An 18,955-nucleotide genomic window follows, 5' to 3' on the forward strand; every position below is an offset into this window, starting at 1 on the left:
CATAAACTCATGACGTAGGAAGTACGAGTAAATGTCTTCATTCATTTTCTCATCGAGAAGAACGGTCCGAAAACTCGGTTTCTAAGAATGCCCACCCAAAGTTTCACCTTGCATCGCAATTGATGGTAATGATGTCGTAACCAATGAGAATTTCCTTGGGTCCACTAATACTTCACCACCGCTTATTTTTGAGTTATTGCCTTATTGACTCTACTCAAATAACCACTTTCCCAAGTGTGGTCCTGTGAGGCTGAAAACGCACACCCAAGCTCCACCGAAAGTATTACGATGTAAATGAAAATGGAGTGTGTTACCTTCATCGACAAGTGAACAGGAAAATTTTCCGGTATCATTAAAGTTATGTCTTTCTGCTCGGAAATATCGTCAATGGTATTTATGTATTTTGTGTTTGTTAAGAGCAGTTCTGATTTCAAAGCACCCGAAAAGCATCTGATCAACACCGTACACCCGAGCAACCATCCGCACAGCAAGAGCCTTGGTGATTTCGAATTGAAGTACTCGAAACTGTTTTCTAGAATATCCGATAAATATTGCCAAACATACTGATTGAAATTAGTCGTTAAAGCAGGTATCCATCCTAGAAAAAGTGCATCAATGTGAAATAACTTTATTTGAGAAACCTAAAAATAGCTGACTCTTTAATTAAAAAGTCAACTTTTCACGTTTCGTCTTTAAAGCACTTGTATATACCTCTTTCAGTTCTGTAACCTTTTGCTAATGATAAGGATGTAGCCAATGATGATACCATAGACATGAAGAGCAATGCCCTTACGATCAGGCACCACGTGGGCGTATCTAAACCATTCACGGATAAACGTGTGTCGTGTTTATTCACTGTTTTAAGGCACGTTGCAATGCGATTATCACCCATTAAGATGCTTGGAGAAACGTGATAAAGAAAAACGGCTTCCGGTGCTCCTGAATAACTTAAGACACCCATATCAATAACCTGTAAACATTAATACAAACGTAAAAAAAAGGAAGAGCTAGAAAACCGGGATGTGCAATTCGCCGTTTTTGAAAGGGTGTTAAAATGGGTTCACGGGTAGTTGAGCGGTTTTCAAAAGAGCGTTTTGGAATAAAGCGGTTCCCAAAACAGCGGTTTGCAAAACCGCGTACAAGCAAAACCGCGGTTTCTGTTTCCGCGTTTCTCAATACAGCGCTATTTCCCAAAACAGCGGTTGCTGTTTCCGCCCAAACTGTGATTGATAGGGAGGGAAATCTCTATTATATTATGTATATAGGACAAAGAACAATATTATGCAAAAAGGAGTAATGTTATATCGGAAGTAAATATAAAATATAATTTTTTGGAAAAGGCATATTATTTTGGGAAGTTAATGAAGATAAACAACAATATTTTGGAAAAGGCGTAATTTCGTACGCTCAAGATATAAACGCTGTAATCAAAATGCGCTAAAACGAGAAATGGCTATAATGGCAAACGCGTTTATGAAAAAGCCGTTTTGGACAATGCTGCTTTGATAACACGCCCAATCGATAACATACCGTTAAAATGTGCTATATTATGTGTGACGTAGTTTATGGACGGTCCGTTACGTAAAAAAAATATGCGTGTCTCAAATTCGCCTTTATTGAAAATTATTTATAGGTAAGGGATGGTTGAATCAATGTATGGTGATGGTATGATTATATTTTGTAACCTTAAACGGAATGAACACATTGCCTTTAATCGTCATGCATGAGTTCACTCGAGGCGTTATATTACGATGTGAATGAATAAATGATCAAAAATGTTATAAATATTTTGATGAACTAGCCTTTTCCTTTATTGCGGTGGCAAACATGTGAGCAAACACATTACTGTGATAACCGTGGAACTTCAAAAGAGTTTCCGAGATGTTAAATCCTGGTATGTATTTTAATCTAATAAAAAAAGCAGAAATGTTCAATTCGTAAATTGTTTTTGATTATATCAGCTACACCAAACCATATAATTTCACTATTAAAATACTTACGATACGTTTTGAATGTTGTTAAGAATATAAGCCGGCAGAAAATTCGCAAACGGGTGCCTGTGATTAATAACTCCTTTTATTATATCTCGTCCAAAATCATCGGATTCCTGTACGTATTTAAGTCATGAACATTGTAGGGATTATTCACATTAGTGAAGATATCTCGAGGGGTCGGACGTTTTCGAAAAATTGTAGTCCAATTTGATTTCTTCGGATTTTGTTTCATTTCGTTGGATTTCATCGGATTTTTTTTTGATTTCGTCGTATTTTGTTTGATTTCAGAACTCTATAAAATCCAATAGATTTCCTCGGATTTTGAGATTTTCCCGTGATTTCGTCGGACTTTGTGATTTCTTTGGATTTTGGATTTCGTGAATTTTGTAATTTATTTCACGATTTCTTTACTGATTTTGTGATTTCTATGTTGATTTCGTGATTTCCTTCTTGATTTTTTGACTTCGTTGCTGATTTCGGATTTTTTATTTGATTTCGAAATAAGCATTGATTTTGGATTTCTTAAGTTGGATTTCACGGGTAACGTACGGGATTTCATGAACGACCGACCCCTCGAGATATCTTTAATCAAGAACTGGGTATTTTTCATACTTACGTATGATGTTCCAAACTTAAATTCTCGTGTGTGATTTCCTTCAGACATCTTGCCTTTATGCAACAATGCTCTAAGCACCAACTGAATTTCAGAGTGATACAAGTTAAACTACTAAATTTCTAAAAATTTAAGATATGGTCTTAATATTGTAACGAAATTTTTTTGTCCGGACTCCATCAAAATCTTTTTTCGAATGTAAAGACCTGTGTTAATTTTGAGATATATTACAGTTTTCGTACAAATATCATTCGGAATAATTTACCGCAATACATACATCCATTTAAATGAGTATTTTTGAAAAGGACAAATTGCGGCCGCGTTCACACTCGACACTTAAAACAGTTTTAGAAAGGTGTAAATTGTAACCTTAAAGTGTTAACCATGTAGATCTTTCAAGAGAAAATGTTCATTCTTATTTGTAGTTGTTTTTTTTTAAATGGAAGGAATGAACATTTTCAAGCGTAGGTTCTATATGGCTAACAGTTAAAGGTTACATTTCGACCTTCCTAACGTTGTTCAAAACGGTTTCAAAATTTCTAGTGTAAACGTGACTGAAGTGTGTTATTTGAAAAGTTTATTATCATAAACTCATCAGTATTCTGTTTGCTTTGGCCTCGTCAAATCCTCCCCTCGAATGACTTTCATTTCATAGACTAATTGTAAATATGAAATGGTAGAACTTATGTTAAACAAATAAAAGGGTTTTGTCGCACGTTTTCCCCGATATTGGTGTATACCATCACCTTATTTGCCTAAAATAATTGATATTGTAGAACATCCAGTTTTCTATTATCCTATGTTCTGAGACTTTAGCTCTATGAACCTTTTTCTGAAATATCCATATAATAATGAGCGCTGGAAATGCTCTCTTGTCATGCTCTCTTCGTGCTTAGTCTATGACAACACCGTGAATCGATACAACACGCACTTAAGCATTATCAACTCGAAGAGACTTTAAACTCATTGCGACGTTAAAAATCTCCGTATCGTTCTATTAAAGGACTTCGATACAATTTGTGCAAAATATGTCTAGCATTTTTGAAGCATATATTGCGTTTGCAAGGCAGACAGAGCGCTACTAAAAGGCTTATATATGTGTAAGTTTACTGGAAATATGATTTTCATATTAAAAATATTTAAAAAATATATTAAAAATATTAAATGAATATTGATTAATAAATTGATTTTACCTGACTAAATCGAGTCTAAAATGCTAAATATTTATTATTATTATTTGGATTTTTGTTATCATTGACTGTTATTAAAAGGGGTTGTGAGCCTGTGTGGATAGTGCTTGTCATCCTCATAGCGCTTAGTGGAGCCGGAGAGGGGTTTAAAAAAGAAGAAAAAGTCTGTTACCGCCTTTAATGCTTTAAAACCGTTAATGGCATGTTTTTAATAATTAGGATTATGTTGATGATGTCTAGCCTTTACTCAAGATGACATTATTTAGAACCAGCATGCCAGCACCCAATCAGTCCCGATACGTTCTCAAACCCAAAAATTCGGCAATTTATTTTCCACGTGTATTAAATTTTACATATTTCTGACTGTCAAAAGTTCATTGCTTTTTTCTGTTGCATGATTGCAATTTACATCCTCCGAAGTCTTCATGACCACATACCTATTTTAAATATAACTTAACTATTCTATTGTCATTCATTAGACCTATTTCAGATGTACCATATTCATATTATGAGAAACAAAGGGGTGATTATACCAATTGCTGCATACTGAAATGATTACTTTTCAAGTAACTGTACAGTGTAAATATGGTTACTGGTTATGTTTTATAAATTATGTTGATTTGCAGTTGTAAGGCGCTTCCGCGACTTCCAGTGTTAGTTGCGAGGCGCAAATGGGTTGACACTCAGTCTCTGGATAAGCTTTTTCGTCAGCAGTTGGAAGATATACCTCGTCTGCGAGAGGAAAGGATAAATATTGATTAAAGGGTATGGGTGTATCTCGCTCATCAACACACCATTCCATGAGAATATAATAAGTGCGAAATTGTTAATGCCACAAGAGCATGAACGAACCATGGAGTTGCTCTTGCGATTTTGGTCATGCTAAGTGCTCAAATAAGGCTTTAACCATTCAGTTACCACGGGCGATCAGCCCTCTCACCTTTTAACTGCAGTGACGTCTATACTGCGATCGACAGTTGCCACACAATCTGAATAAGTAATAAATAATAAAAAAAATAAATTAAATGGTGTGTTTTTATTTAAATCGGATTATTAAGGGGGGAAATTAAAGAGTTTAGTTGAATACTTCATAAATTAATTAATCCTTCATAAATTACACTCACCACTTTACTCGACACGTTCATCAACGTCGGGAGGTTGATAGAAAGTGTTGAAATGTCGTCTGCTGTAAGTGCGTTCAGCACATAGCGTTACCGAAGCAACCAGTAAAACCGGTGTTTAACCGGTAACTCATTTGTCAGTTTATGAAAAAACATTTTGAATTTGGTGTATAATTTGATAGTTTATATATGAGTCTGCGCGGAATTTGCACCAATCACTGAGCCAAGGCATGTAACGTCATCGGTAGACGTAGCCAATTAAAAGGCCAAGGGCAATGGTTGACGGTCCAATCAGAGAGCCAAGGGCAGAAGGAGGAGCTTAACTTTTCTGCAGAATACGGCCGCAGACCTATATCCTTAAGTCTATTCTTTAAATGCGGTACAAAAGAACTCGCTCCGGTACCGGGAATCGAACCCGGGTATTATGGGTGAAAGCCAGGTATCCTAGCCACTAGACCATATCGTACTTGATCAATCAAGTCTTAATTCTATTCATAAACCTATATCCTTAAGTCTATTCTTGAAAAGCGGTACAAAAGCACTCGCTCCGATACCGGGAATCGAACCCGGGCCTTCTGGGTGAAAGCCAGATATCCTAGCCACTAGACCATATCGGACTGGTTGGAACAACCCTAAATATTATTCCTATAAATGTGTCTTTAAGTTTATTCTTCAAAAGCGGTACAAAAGCACTCGATCCGATACCGGGAATCGAACCCGGGCCTTCTGGGTGAAGGCCAGATATCCTAGCCACTAGAACATATCGGACTTGCTTAACCAAGTCTTAATTCTATTCATAACCTATATCCTTAAGTCTATTCTTGAAATGCGGGCAAAAGCACTCGCTCCGATACCGGGAATCGAACCCGGGCCGTCAGGGTGAAAGCCAGATATCCTAGCCACTAGATCATATCGGACTTGCTTAACCAAGTCTTAATTCTATTCATAAACCTATATCCTTAAGTCTATTCTTGAAAAGCGGTACAAAAGCACCCGCTCCGATACCGAGAATCGAACACTGGCCTTCTGGGTGAGAGCCAGATATCCTAGCCACTAGACCATATCGGACTTGCTTAACCAAGTCTTAATTCTATTCATAAACCTATATCCTTAAGTCTATTTTTGAAATGCTTTACAAAACACTCGCTCCAATACCGGGAATCGAACCCGGGCCTGATGGGTGAAAGCCAGATTTCCTAGCCACTAGACCATTTTGGACTTGCTTAACCAAGTCTTAATTCTATTCATAGACCTATATCCTTAAGTCTATTCTTTAAATGCGGTACAAAAGAACTCGCTCCGGTACCGGGAATCGAACCCGGGTATTATGGGTGAAAGCCAGGTATCCTAGCTACTAGACCATATCGTACTTGATCAATCAAGTCTTAATTCTATTCATAAACCTATATCCTTAAGTCTATTCTTGAAAAGCGGTACAAAAGCACTCGCTCCGATACCGGGAATCGAACCCGGGCCTTCTGGGTGAAAGCCTGATATCCTAGCCACTAGACCATATCGGACTGGTTGGAACAACCCTAAATATTATTCCTATAAATGTGTCTTTAAGTTTATTCTTCAAAAGCGGTACAAAAGCACTCGATCCGATACCGGGAATCGAACCCGGGCCTTCTGGGTGAAAGCCAGATATCCTAGCCACTAGAACATATCGGACTTGCTTAACCAAGTCTTAATTCTATTCATAACCTATATCCTTAAGTCTATTCTTGAAATGCGGGCAAAAGCACTCGCTCCGATACCGGGAATCGAACCCGGGCCGTCAGGGTGAAAGCCAGATATCCTAGCCACTAGATCATATCGGACTTGCTTAACCAAGTCTTAATTCTATTCATAAACCTATATCCTTAAGTCTATTCTTGAAAAGCGGTACAAAAGCACCCGCTCCGATACCGAGAATCGAACACTGGCCTTCTGGGTGAGAGCCAGATATCCTAGCCACTAGACCATATCGGACTTGCTTAACCAAGTCTTAATTCTATTCATAAACCTATATCCTTAAGTCTATTTTTGAAATGCTTTACAAAACACTCGCTCCAATACCGGGAATCGAACCCGGGCCTGATGGGTGAAAGCCAGATTTCCTAGCCACTAGACCATTTTGGACTTGCTTAACCAAGTCTTAATTCTATTCATAGACCTATATCCTTAAGTCTATTCTTGAAAAGCGGTACAAAAGCACTCGCTCCGATACCGGGAATCGAACCCGCGCCTTCTGGGTGAGAGCTAGATATCCTAGCCACTAGACCATATCGGACTGGTTGAAACATCCCTAAATATTATTCCTATAAATGTGTCTTTAAATTTATTCTTCAAAAGCGGTACAAAAGCACTCGATCCGATACCGGGAATCGAACCCGGGCCTTCTGGGTGAAAGCCAAATATCCTAGCCACTAGACCATATCGGACTTGCTTAACCAAGTCTTAATTCTATTCATAAACCTATATCCTTAAGTCTATTTTTGAAATGCTTTACAAAACACTCGCTCCGACACCGGGAATCGAACCCGGGCCTTCTGGTTGATAGCCAGATATCCTAGCCACTAGACCATTTTGGACTTGGCTAACCAAGTCAGTAGATAGGAAGTGTTACCTTTGGGACAGTGGCGTCAGACAGTGCCAGATGGCACATGATCTGGTACCAATAAATATGGCGTCAATGGGCGCCCACAACATTTTTCTTCTTATGGCGCCAGTGAATCAAACATTTTTCCCCCAATATTGTTGTGACGTACATGACGTGTTGGCGTCAGTGAATCAATCATGGCGTCAATGTTAGGCTTAAGCGTCATATTCGGCAACGTGGTAAATAACCCCTGTCATACACGTGGTTTAAACGCCATGTTCACTATAAGAACATGATTGGTCTAAAAAGTGCGCCATGTTTACATGGTCAGAAAGTCACGTGACATTAAAGTATAAAAGACGAGGACGGTTTAAAGATAAGGCATTCTACATCCACCCTTGAAGTACCGATCCAGATCCGAAAAATGTAAGTATAAATTTCTTTAAATATAAGTTTACGGTAGTTAATTCCTCCCGCATTTATCGATATGGATTTAAGTATGCAACACCCCTTTACCGGACTAGTGGCTGGAGTCACCGGCTGTGGGAAAAGTGTTTTCGTAGGAGAATTAATTAAGCATAAGGATATATGTATTTCGCCCAAGCCCGAAAGAATAATTTGGTGTTACACGGAGTATCAGTCGAAACTATACGGTGCTATACTTTCCCATACTCCGAGTGTAGAATTTCACGAGGGTTTATTAGATGTTAACACCCTAGATGCTAGTGTGAGGAACTTCGTTATATTAGACGACTTACTATGTGAAATAGCGAATAATAAGGACGTGACGAATCTTTTCATTAGGGGCTCGCACCATAGGAATACCTCAGTTTTAATTTTAATGCAGAATCTTTATTATCCTGGGAAGGAAATTCGTACCTTAAACTTAAATGCCCATTACTTGGTTATATTTAAAACACCACGTGATCAATCTGCCATTATCCATCTTGCGAAACAAATTTCGCCGGGAAATAGTAAATACGTGGTAGACTCCTTTAGACAGGCGACTTTGGAACCTTACGGATATCTATTTGTAGACCTTAAGGCTAACACCCTAGATAATCACCGTCTAAGAACAGGTATACTTCCAGGTCAACAAGCAGCACTGTTCATACCGAAATGACGGCCATCCTTGAAGCGAATTTTTTCCGGATTAAGGGACAATGGATAATCAAGGAGCTGACGATGTACGTGAAGGAGACCGACGTCCACGAAGTCTGGATCTTCCAATCCCCATGCAAGTTCTCAGAGTTATCCGTCAAGGATAAAAGGCAATGCAGGTGGCTCTCAAGGAACACTTGCGATCTAGCATTCGAGGAGGGAGACTACCCATACGAGACGACGCAGGAGGCCGCCGACTATATTCGAGCTAGAGCATCGTCATACGTGACGAAAGGAGCGGAGAAGGCCGAAACCCTATCAAGGTTCTTGGGGTGCGAAGTTATCAACGCCGAAGACTACGGTTGCCCGAGATTATCAAGTATCGAGTGCGATACCCCCAGGGCTTGCACTTTTCATAGGGACAGCAACAACTGTACCTTGGTGAAGGCGTCCAAACTTGCGGAATGGCTCCGTCAAAACGAGTCGACGAAAATTTAAATTTTTTAAAATATATTGCAAATTGTAACTCATGTCAAAGAAATGCCGCAATTAAATTTGCCAATAAAGAAGCGATTAAATCTATTGTCGAGTGTTGTATAAATATCCTACGGGGCAATGTCCCTCTTTCAGTGGAGGAGAAGGAGCGGTTGAAGAAACATCGACACGTTATAAGAAAGGTTACGTCCAACATACTCCCTTCAAAGAAAAGGAAACTATTAATTCAAAACGGAGGTTTCATCCCTTTACTTCTCGGACCGTTACTATCTATCATTAGTTCAGTAGCAGGTGCGGCTATAAGTCGAGCTATAAAGTAAAAATGGCGCGAAAGATGTTATTAATTTCCGAAGAAACGTATAATAGGTTAAATTCAAATAGCGGTTTAAAAGTCGACACTTCAATGGAGTTGGATAAGGAGGATAAGTTGAAATCCATCATAAACGATACTAAATTAAACGATACTGATAAACTATTAAGATATAACCACGTACTTTCGAGGGAAATTAGTAAAACGGTGAAAAGGGCGAAAGTAAAACCAGCAAAAAACCGGAATTGGGGTCCTGAAATCGTCTCTTCGGTTCCCTCCTATAGCGCAGCTGATTGTTTGAACTTGTACAAATGGATTGACCGTATATCAAAAATAAGATGGACACACGCCGGAGAGTTAATATATGAGAACCGTAAAATCATCGGTTCAAATATAATTGATTTATTAGCTTATACCGCGAAGAGTTCTAAAAAACAGTCGTCCGTCATTGGTGCCCCACAGTTTTACCAACTTTTGTATACGGTTAATGTACCAAGAACATTAATTAAAATTAGAAAAACAGACCCACCCCCGCCTGAAAAAAGTGAAGCGAAGAAAGAAAAAGTGGAGATAGAAGAAGTGAAGGAGGATTATTATTTGCCCGCTCAGACTGGTGAGGGTTTCGGAAATTGGATAAACTTGTAGCACTTGTTTTAAATAAAATACGATTCATTTACATTCCACGTTTCATTCATTTTAAGTATTCCGATATGGAAGGTTGTGATAATCAGGTGGGTACTTTTGTGGTGTTAGCCAACCTAGTAGACACATTTTTTAAATCTCCTAAAATTTTAACTGTGGTTTTATAATTGCCATATTCCTAATTATCGAGGTTAGCGATTTTCTCTTCAGGCATTATCATAGTGTAACCAACTGCACCCTTAATGGATAGACTAAAAGAGATTTATTCTAATGTTTCTGACCCGGGTTCATATGGAAGTGTTCTCGGGCTATACCGAGCGGCTAAAGAGGCTGGGTTAAAGGTTACGGTAAAAGACGTGGAGACATTTTTAAAAACACAAGATACGTATACATTACACAGAAATGCTAGAAAAAACTTTAAGAGAAATAGGACAATAGTTTATGGGATCGATGAGCAGTGGCAGATTGATTTAGCCGATTTGAAGAACCTAACCCGTTACAATAAAGGGTTCAGATACCTCCTGTGCTGCATTGACGTTTTCAGTAAATACGCCTTTGTGGTGGCTACCAAGGACAAGAAAGGACCAACCATCCTTAGGGCTTTTAAGGCTATTCTCGAGTCCGGTCGCTCGCCGAAGCGAGTGCAAAGTGACCACGGTAATGAGTTCATATGCAGGGATGTTCAGAGAGAGTTGAAAAGAAGGGGGATTGAGTTCTTTGCCCCGGATTCCGAACAGAAGGCTACGATAGTTGAAAGGTTCAACAGAACTCTAAAAAGTCGCATGTATCGGTATTTCACGGAAAACAATACCTATAAGTACATTGACGCTCTTAAAGACATGGTTCAAGCTTATAATAACAATTATCACCGATCCATAAAGTGTAAACCTGTTGAAGTCACACCCGAAACATCGAGACGGGTATGGGAAAACCTTTACGGCGATATAGACTTCTCCCCACCATTAAAGTATCCTTACGATATTGGTGACGTAGTCCGGATAAGCAAACATAAGAATATTTTCGAGAAGGGTTACTTGCCCACGTGGTCGGAAGAACTTTTCAAAGTGGTGGAGAGATTACCTCGTAGTCCACCGGTGTATAGGATCCAGGATTTGAATTCGGAACCGATTACTGGTATTTTTTACAAGGAACAATTACAGAAAGTGGGTAAAGACCTAAATTCTAGCGTGTTTAAAATAGAAAAGATATTGAGGAAACGTCGCAGACCCGACGGGACGCTAGAGAAGCTAGTACGTTGGAAAGGATACTCTCCGTCTTTTGACAGTTGGGTTCAGGAAATAGATATAGTATGAGCTTTTACATCACTTTACCTTCCGACTCGTCGATGAGGTATTTCCCCGACAATACGAGAAGTAAATTCCGGACGTACCTCCCCGAACCCGTAAAATTACAGGGATTTTACGAAGTAGGCTTAGCGGAAATTAGCTACCCGCACACTTGGGCTAATTTGAGTAGGACATGCTCGCTTATACTCGTGAGTAATGGTAGAGTAGTATATTCTACAATCATAGAGTTACCCGTCGGGTATTATGGTAATATCCAGGACCTTATCGAGCAACTTAACTACGTCGAGGATGACGTGGCGGGCGTTATTACGCGTGAACCTTCAATTCCCGCCCAGCTCAAGTATTCCTTTAGTTACATAAAGCGCATACGAAGAGTACAAATTTCTCTCAAAGAGGATTATTTGTTAACTATACCGGGGGAGTTAGCTGTTATTCTCGGATTTTCGAAAGATTCCACGGAATCAACGACTTTTTCCCAGTCTACCATAGCCACGTACCCCTTTGACCTCGACGCGGGACTTCATTCACTCTTTGTTTATAGCGACGTGGTCGAGTCTAGACCCGTGGGAGATGTGCACATATCTCTACTAAGAATCGTTAGCGTGCAGGGTAATGACGGAGAAACGGTAGACAAAGATTTCCCTAGACCGCACTACCTCCCCCTCGCCTGCAATACTTTCCAGTCAATTGAAATTAACATAATGAGTGAGCTTGGTACCCCCATAGATTTCGTGAGAGGAAGAGTTCACGTTACTCTACACTTTAGACCCCGTAGAATGTGGTCACCATTATAAATTAGAAGGTAAAACAGGTCCTCGTGTCATTTACACTTGAAGTTTTAGATGAAGAACGTCGTCAAATCGAATATGTCCTTTAACCAATCGGACTACGATCAACACTTTCTAAACCAGATCGGACATGGCGGAAAATTTGATTATTGTAAACACTTTCATTCCCAAATTGGTAATTCTTTAGCGGTATACAGGGGACTTCCGGTGCAACACGGGTACGGATTGGGAAACTTCATTTCATCGGCCTTTCGCCGGGCAATACCTCTACGCAAACGGGGTGCCAGTTACCTCGGGAAAAAATTTTTGAACACAGGTGCAAAGGTCGTGGCCGACGTGGCAAACGGTGTAAACGTGAAAGCATCCGTAAAATCTCATGGAAAAGCCGCGGCTAAAGACGTCGCCCTTAGTGCGGCGGAAGAAATCCGAAAAATGACGGGGAATGGTAATAAAAGGAAACGCAGGTCTAGATCACTCGTCAGTTCAGCCTCGGCAAGAAAGAGGAAAGCAACGTCCTTTAATCATCCAGATATTTTTACCTGAAAAATATAATGACACATGTCCATCCAGGTTCGCATGGATCGGTCGGCTCCGAAGTTGAACTTTTCGACATACCCCTTACCAATACCAGTATTCTGAGTGGAGAATGGGTCGAATACAGCCCCATCTCTAACATTAACGAAAATTCGACAATCACGTTTACCGTGGCTGGTAGTTCCGACGCGTATTTGGACTTGTCCAAGACTTTACTACATCTCCAAGTCAGGATTGTCAACCCGGCCGATGGAAAAACAATCCCAGCAGCTGCCGATAAAGTTGGACCGGTAAATAATTTCCTGCATAGTCTTTTCAGCGAAGTACACCTTTCAGCTCAAGAGAGATCGGTCACACCATCGCCGCAAAACTACCCTTACAAGGCCATGTTTCAAACGGCGGTGACATTCGGAGGACCCGCCAAAACTAGTTTTCTTACTAGTTCAATGTTTTACAAAGACACGGCCGGAAAATTTGACGTTTTGGACGATAACGAAGGGTTTAAAACACGAGCGGCCTTTGCTAGAAAAGGAACAATAGATATGGTAGGAACTGTACACTTGGATCTTTGTCAACAACCTCGATACTTCCCAAATTTAACGGATCTCAAATTCAAGTTTGTTAAAAGTCCAAACGAATTTTGCGTGCATGCAGACGGTGCAGTTAAATGGAAAGTGGTTTACGAGTTAGCATCCCTGTACGTTCGTAAAGTAAAATTACCATCGGAAGTGTTAATCGCCCACGCTAAATGTTTGGAACTGGCAACCATGAAATACCCGATTATTCGCACGGAATGTAACTCATTCTCAATTAACAGTGGTACAAAAATATGTGTTAGAGATAATTTATTCATGGGTCAACTACCCAAAAAAGTTCTTTTCGCTCTTGTAGATCAAAATGCATATTTGGGTGATTACGGAAAGTCACCCTTCAATTTTCAACCTTATGATTTAAATCATATCGCCTTGTACCTTGACGGAGCTAGCGTTCCACATAAACCTCTTACCCCAAACTTTTCTGGTGGTCAATATATGAGATCTTATACTAATCTTTTTACTCAAACCTCTCAATGGTTATTGGACGAGGGGAACTACATTTCACGGGAGGAATTCCCCAATGGGAATTGCATATTTGCTTTTGATTTAAGTCCCGACCTCAGTAGTTCAACTTCTCAATTTCAATTGATAAGGAATGGTAACTTGCGATTGGAATTAAAATTCGCCAAGGACTTGCCCAAGACTATCACATTTTTATATTACTCTGAGTTTCAGAATTTGGTTGAGATTGATAAGAATAGAACTGTCATTTACGATTACAACTAAAAGATTATGGACACTATGCAAATAACTAGAATTATGGAAAGGGATAAATTCACCAAGGATCTCTTTCGTGGTGTTTTTGCAGCCGACCAGCTACCCGAGAAAGTAAAGTTTTTCCCTTCATTGTATATTGTAAATACTGGCTCTTCAGAAACTGAAGGTATGCATTGGACTGTTATTTACTTTTCTAGTAACAAAAATACAGAGTTCTTTGATAGTTTCGGAAACCCACCGGACATGTTTCAATTCAACGATTTTGTAGAAAGAAACAGCGTTACCGTAACTTTTAATTCTAAACAACTTCAAGGAAATTCCAGTCGGACGTGTGGCGGATTTTGCGTATATTTTTCTTTGTATAGATGCCGAGGTATTAAAATGTATAATATTTGCTTAAAATTTGTAAAAGATAAGAATTTGAACGATAAAATGATATCGGAATTTATGTATAAGAGATTTTTAATAAAGTTTTTTTTTTGATTGAATTTATGTGGTTTTCTTTAAATCGCGCGCGAACTTATTCCTACACGCGCACGCGGGAAATTTAAACACGCGCACGCGGGAAATTTAAACACGCGCACCCGGTCGGTCCCACGCGTTGGGGGCCACATCCCCTTAACCTGAAAAAATGTTTGCCTAAGTTGTATGAAATAAGAGGGAGAAAATTTGTATTTAAAAATTTTTATTTTGAATGAGAAACCGTAGAATCACGGAGTAAAACTCATTCGAGAAAAAACAACTTAAAACTATACAATTAAACATTGAAAATATATATACATTAAATTAAACTTATAAACTATACATAGAACTATGAAATTTAAAAGGAAAAGGTTTGGGCGTGGACCGATTCGGCCACTTCGCACCAAAAGGGTATGGGAGGGGAAATTGGGCGTGGACCGATTCGGCCACTTCGCACCAAAAGGGTATGGGAGGAGGGCGTGGACCGGTTCGGCCACTTCGCCCCCAGGAGGGAATGGGAGGGGATAGGGTTACAGAAAGTTATACATTTGGAATTATTCCTTAATTTTAAAATGACCATGAGCGTATGTAGACACCCCATCGATGATGAATCTCTTATCATCGCATGGGTTAAGAGCGAGTTTCTTCTGAGTGATGGAAAATAGTTCGTGTTTAACACTGACTATCCTCTTCATCTCCTCAGTGGTGAGTTTACGTTGAAGCAGGCATTCCTTGTATTGGGCGTGACGTATCTTCTTTTTGACTACGCGACGACAGATTCCCTTCGCCGTCTTCTTTTCACCTTTTGCCGACAGGATGCTGTACATTTTCGGTCGCAAGCCGCAGAACTCTTGAATCTGGACGCCGTTGAGTTCGTCCTTGAACTTTCCAAGAGCCTTCTTGTTCTCCTCGCTGAAGAGTGGATGTTCCTTGGGGTAGGCGGAAAAGTCAAACATCTCCTTCATCTGGGCAAAGTCCCGGGGCAAATCGTCGGTGAAAATCTGATAGGTCAGGCTGTCTGCAATTATACGTAAAAACATTTAATTAGTTAAAATTGAAAGTAGAAAAAAGGATTTAAATCTAGTAAACGTTTTTAAAAATCACACCTGTGTCGGTAAAAAGAAGTTTGAGGTCGTCGCCATATTTTGCCTTCATAGTGTTGTAATGGAAGTCGTACATGACCAACTTTGAGAGGTCCAAGATGGCGAAACCGGTGTAAATGGGTCGGTCCAACTTGAGGGATTTCTTCAGACGATGGATCCCGACCAGCTCGTTCCTGAAGATGGTGAACCTCTGGAATGTCGGCGAACTGGCCTTCTTGATTGCCATCTCCCGGGTCTGGACAAGGTCGAAGTTGATCCTGTTGCGGAGGTTTTCCATCGTCTTCCCGAAAACACTGTTAATAGATAAAAAATTTGATTAATTTACGTGTGAAATAATAACTTAGCGTAGCGTAGATGCGTACCTATTGTTGGCCAACTTGAAAAAATCCTTCTCAAAGTCGTTCACTGCCTGCTTCCGTTTCTCCGTGTTGAACTCGATAAATGGTTTTAACCACGCACCCTGCTCGAATGTGAGTATTCGATGGATTTTCCCCAATTTCATCCCCTTAGCGATGTAAAACTTGAGATTCCGGTAGTGGAGAACATATTTCTCCCTATTGTAGAGTGAGGGAACTAACTTTGGAAGGCTATCCTGTACGTTAATTTTCAGTTTGTTCAACTGTTCAATCGAATACGGTGAAAGCTCATCCGCGTTAATAACTCTACGTTCGGGTGCTAAGGGTAGACAGTTATGTTCTTCGTGCAAACTTTCCGGGTACTCAAGATCCACCTCCAGGATAAATCCCTGAGGATCATAGTCTGGGTGATTCAAGATAATTTCACGAGTGAAATCTTGACATGGTTGAATCCATCGAAATCCTCTCATCGGCAGGTGATGACACATTACGGTGCCGTAAAGGTTATTACAGTCTAGGTAGGTAATGTAAGAGCTACGTTCTGCTGGGTTGAATGTTTCGGGGAGATCCTTATTATTGGCTATGGCTAGTCTATGCGTAATTAAAGAAACGCCCCCTCTTATACCCTTCTCAATAAAGAGATGCATATCAGGATCCTGGAGTAGTTCTAATTTCACTTGGGTCATGTAAAGTGCGCTTTGCCAAGCGAAACCAGGACCTGTATATGTATGCGCGCAATCTAACTTGTAATATTCTATACACATAGCCCTGAAACTTTCAAAAACATCCGCTAGGAGCAGAACGTCGGTCTTAACATATAAATCATGGTACTCACCGAGGTTAGTGAGTTGGAATTTTTCCCAAACCTTTTGAGCTTGAGAATAATCTTCCTCACTAACCTCTTCGTCAGTTAAGGAATTGAAGAAGGCATCCTTGGGTGGCAACACGGTCTCGTCGAATTTCGTCTCGCAGTCGAAGTAGTCATAGGGGTAAACCTGTTTCCTCAGCAGATGCGGCACTTCGTCAGCGCTGAAGGCAGAGTTTAAACACTTGAACTTATCGGCTCCTCCTCGAGCCAAATTCGATACGAGTGTCTCTAGCGATGCCGGCATGAACCTAATTGAGTCTAAGAATCGTAAATTACCCAGAGAAAACGAAATGTACGTTTCGGAATTCGTGGGGATACACGTAATCTTGTGATCTTTGACCAATCCAATTTTGTCCATGATAAGATGAGCATCGTAACGAGATAAGTTATGCATGAAGACCGGAACGAAATTCCGGGTCCTCAGTTTCAGGTTACACGAATTATGAGCAGCTCCCCTGTAGGTTCCGTTAGTGTGGTCGTGGTCACGAACTTTACAGTCAGTTACAGTGAAAGTCTTGTTACATAAGTAACAGGATTGGGCCGAGGCAAATTGCGCCTTATCTAAGTCTGATAGATTCATGGGGGCGTTATCTTTAATCTTACGCTGAATAATTGCGTCTTCACGCAAAAGGTTTTCTAAAAACTTTTCCGTGGCATCTATCCCTCGATAAGTAACTGGTTTTGAGACTGTACCGTCGTGACTAACGATGACATAACTAAACCCACAGGAGATATGCTGCGAAGTTTTCGTGGTTGAAGAGAGGCCGGCATCGGGATCGCATCGGTGAACTTTACGGAGAATAGACTCGAAATCGGCATAGATAACGTATTTAACCTGTGAGAAATAGAAATAAAACTATATTAGATAAAATGTAAACAAAACATTCTCTCTCGCCCATGCATCTTATCGTCTGCTCTATTTATCTTGCTATGGGCGCCGTCTGACGTTAGCCTCAGTAAACTATTTTGGCGCGCTATTCAAAATACCCTGATAAATAACAAAAGTTTTAGTTTACCTTCTGTTGCCATGCGACGTTTTTGAATTCGAGAATAGGTTCCTTTACCGGCATCTCGATCTTCTGGGGTCCGTGTATACTGCACTCCTTGATGTGGTCCTTGTAGTTTTCCTCCGAGTTTACACCGGAGAATCGATGCAAGCAATAACGACAATAATAGTTCGTGTTTGCGTGAGCGGTGAACACCTTCGCTAGAAGTCGACTCATGCTTCGGATTAAGCAGAAATGCTTCTTCTCACCCTCGGTTAATAGCAATAAATCTACTTGGCGTGGTTCCTCAACTCTGTTGGAACTCACGTAAAGGGGGAAGACCTCTTTCTCGTATCCGAACACATTAATCGAAAGGTTATTCACCCGTTCGAAATTCTCTAATTTGCCGGTATTTAATTCCACGGGGAACGTAATACCGGCCATGTCCAATTCATTACTATACTCTAGGTACTTAGTTACACGATGAGGGGCATTTCCATGGTTAACAGGGTGTAAATGTGCCAAAATTGACCATAAGAAACACTTATTGTCCGTATTTTGCACATTTAAAAGGGCTTTTTTAGCTAAAAGATTTTTAGGGGTTTCAAAGTACGTACCCCCGTGAAGCGGGAGGTACGCTATAATATTAATTTGCAGGAAGAGAATTTTATCTAAAACCCACCCGCTACCACTCGCCTCGAACTCCTCCATTAAACGTTTCAGAGTCCTAATACTAAAGTCTATCTGTCCGGGGATAACGTCGGGGTTCAAAATAGCAAGGTTTTGGGTTCTATGATAAATTAAATTTTCTACTTCCTCGTCAGTGTCGGTTAACTGACGGGTGTAGCGAGCCCTGACAGTTAAATACCACTTAATCCCTCTATCTCTAGCCAGTTTATTGCGTAAGTAATTTTCAATCGCTACCCTATGTCTACCCACGTACAGTTCTACGTCTGTCTCAGTCGCTACAGGTGTGAAACGTGCACAAAAAATAGCCCTACCGAGTACTTCTAGTTCCTCTAGCTCGTCGTGAAGAGGAACTTCCGGTGACGCAACGATGGGTTCCTCCTCCTGCTCTTGACCACCACCACCCTCCTGCTGATCCATAAAGCGATGGATGTCGCGGTTCTCCTGGCTGGAAAGGGCTGGGAAGGCATCCTCCTGGTCCATGAACTCGTTCAGGGCACGATT

At 40.4% G+C, this 18,955-nt stretch overlaps 4 protein-coding genes and 8 non-coding genes across 12 annotated transcripts; 2 read left to right on the forward strand and 10 right to left on the reverse strand.

Moving 5' to 3' along the window:
* Positions 1-41: 41 nt before the first annotated feature.
* Positions 42-2,941, reverse strand: LOC149672283 (uncharacterized). The gene is made up of 8 exons (XM_089840158.1): positions 2,885-2,941; positions 2,611-2,813; positions 2,001-2,107; positions 1,803-1,908; positions 712-970; positions 315-598; positions 224-250; positions 42-164 (listed from the first exon to the last, which is right to left on the reverse strand). Exons 2-8 carry the CDS (start codon positions 2,656-2,658, stop codon positions 42-44), a joined length of 954 nt encoding a protein of 317 aa, XP_089696284.1. The 5' UTR covers positions 2,659-2,813; positions 2,885-2,941.
* Positions 2,942-5,463: 2,522 nt separating this feature from the next.
* On the reverse strand, positions 5,464-5,535 carry TRNAE-UUC (transfer RNA glutamic acid (anticodon UUC)). The gene has a single exon. It is a non-coding gene; the product is annotated as a tRNA-Glu (tRNA).
* A 228-nt stretch (positions 5,536-5,763) lies between these two features.
* TRNAE-UUC (transfer RNA glutamic acid (anticodon UUC)) lies at positions 5,764-5,835 on the reverse strand. The gene has a single exon. It is a non-coding gene; the product is annotated as a tRNA-Glu (tRNA).
* A 531-nt stretch (positions 5,836-6,366) lies between these two features.
* TRNAE-UUC (transfer RNA glutamic acid (anticodon UUC)) lies at positions 6,367-6,438 on the reverse strand. Its single transcript has one exon. It is a non-coding gene; the product is annotated as a tRNA-Glu (tRNA).
* Positions 6,439-6,517: 79 nt separating this feature from the next.
* On the reverse strand, positions 6,518-6,589 carry TRNAE-UUC (transfer RNA glutamic acid (anticodon UUC)). The gene has a single exon. It is a non-coding gene; the product is annotated as a tRNA-Glu (tRNA).
* A 77-nt stretch (positions 6,590-6,666) lies between these two features.
* On the reverse strand, positions 6,667-6,738 carry TRNAE-UUC (transfer RNA glutamic acid (anticodon UUC)). Its single transcript has one exon. It is a non-coding gene; the product is annotated as a tRNA-Glu (tRNA).
* Positions 6,739-7,118: 380 nt separating this feature from the next.
* On the reverse strand, positions 7,119-7,190 carry TRNAE-CUC (transfer RNA glutamic acid (anticodon CUC)). The gene has a single exon. It is a non-coding gene; the product is annotated as a tRNA-Glu (tRNA).
* A 79-nt stretch (positions 7,191-7,269) lies between these two features.
* TRNAE-UUC (transfer RNA glutamic acid (anticodon UUC)) lies at positions 7,270-7,341 on the reverse strand. The gene has a single exon. It is a non-coding gene; the product is annotated as a tRNA-Glu (tRNA).
* Positions 7,342-7,419: 78 nt separating this feature from the next.
* Positions 7,420-7,491, reverse strand: TRNAD-AUC (transfer RNA aspartic acid (anticodon AUC)). The gene has a single exon. It is a non-coding gene; the product is annotated as a tRNA-Asp (tRNA).
* Positions 7,492-7,520: 29 nt separating this feature from the next.
* LOC149672292 (uncharacterized) lies at positions 7,521-9,421 on the forward strand. Its single transcript, XM_089840270.1, has 2 exons — positions 7,521-7,925; positions 8,591-9,421. Coding segments are annotated over exons 1-2 (510 nt in total). The 5' UTR covers positions 7,521-7,923; the 3' UTR covers positions 9,099-9,421.
* A 3,272-nt stretch (positions 9,422-12,693) lies between these two features.
* LOC149672293 (uncharacterized protein F54H12.2-like) lies at positions 12,694-13,998 on the forward strand. The gene has a single exon (XM_089840159.1). It carries the CDS (start codon positions 12,694-12,696, stop codon positions 13,996-13,998), a length of 1,305 nt encoding a protein of 434 aa, XP_089696285.1.
* Positions 13,999-14,657: 659 nt separating this feature from the next.
* On the reverse strand, positions 14,658-17,685 carry LOC149672294 (uncharacterized). The gene is made up of 3 exons (XM_089840104.1): positions 15,917-17,685; positions 15,558-15,847; positions 14,658-15,469 (listed from the first exon to the last, which is right to left on the reverse strand). Exons 1-3 carry the CDS (start codon positions 17,356-17,358, stop codon positions 15,006-15,008), a joined length of 2,196 nt encoding a protein of 731 aa, XP_089696230.1. The 5' UTR covers positions 17,359-17,685; the 3' UTR covers positions 14,658-15,005.
* Between the last annotated feature and the right edge of the window lie 1,270 nt (positions 17,686-18,955).

This window comes from Phalangium opilio, unplaced genomic scaffold (genome assembly GCF_054372755.1).
Source record: "Phalangium opilio isolate 3A_F unplaced genomic scaffold, DU_Popi_V2 ptg000053l_1, whole genome shotgun sequence".
NCBI classification, from domain to species: domain Eukaryota; kingdom Metazoa; phylum Arthropoda; class Arachnida; order Opiliones; family Phalangiidae; genus Phalangium; species Phalangium opilio.

Coding starts and splice junctions, on each gene's coding strand:
- LOC149672293 (XM_089840159.1), top strand. CDS start 12,694: ATGACACATGTCCATCCAGGTTCGCATGGATCGGTCGGCTCCGAAGTT.
- LOC149672294 (XM_089840104.1), bottom strand. CDS start 17,358: ATGAATCTATCAGACTTAGATAAGGCGCAATTTGCCTCGGCCCAATCC. Junction 15,848..15,916: donor TTCAAGTTGGCCAACAATAG/GTACGCATCTAC, acceptor ATCTATTAACAG/TGTTTTCGGGAAGACGATGG. Junction 15,470..15,557: donor ACTTCTTTTTACCGACACAG/GTGTGATTTTTA, acceptor GTATAATTGCAG/ACAGCCTGACCTATCAGATT.
- LOC149672283 (XM_089840158.1), bottom strand. CDS start 2,658: ATGTCTGAAGGAAATCACACACGAGAATTTAAGTTTGGAACATCATAC. Junction 2,108..2,610: donor TTAAGTTTGGAACATCATAC/GTAAGTATGAAA, acceptor AAATACGTACAG/GAATCCGATGATTTTGGACG. Junction 1,909..2,000: donor AACAACATTCAAAACGTATC/GTAAGTATTTTA, acceptor TTTTTTTATTAG/ATTAAAATACATACCAGGAT.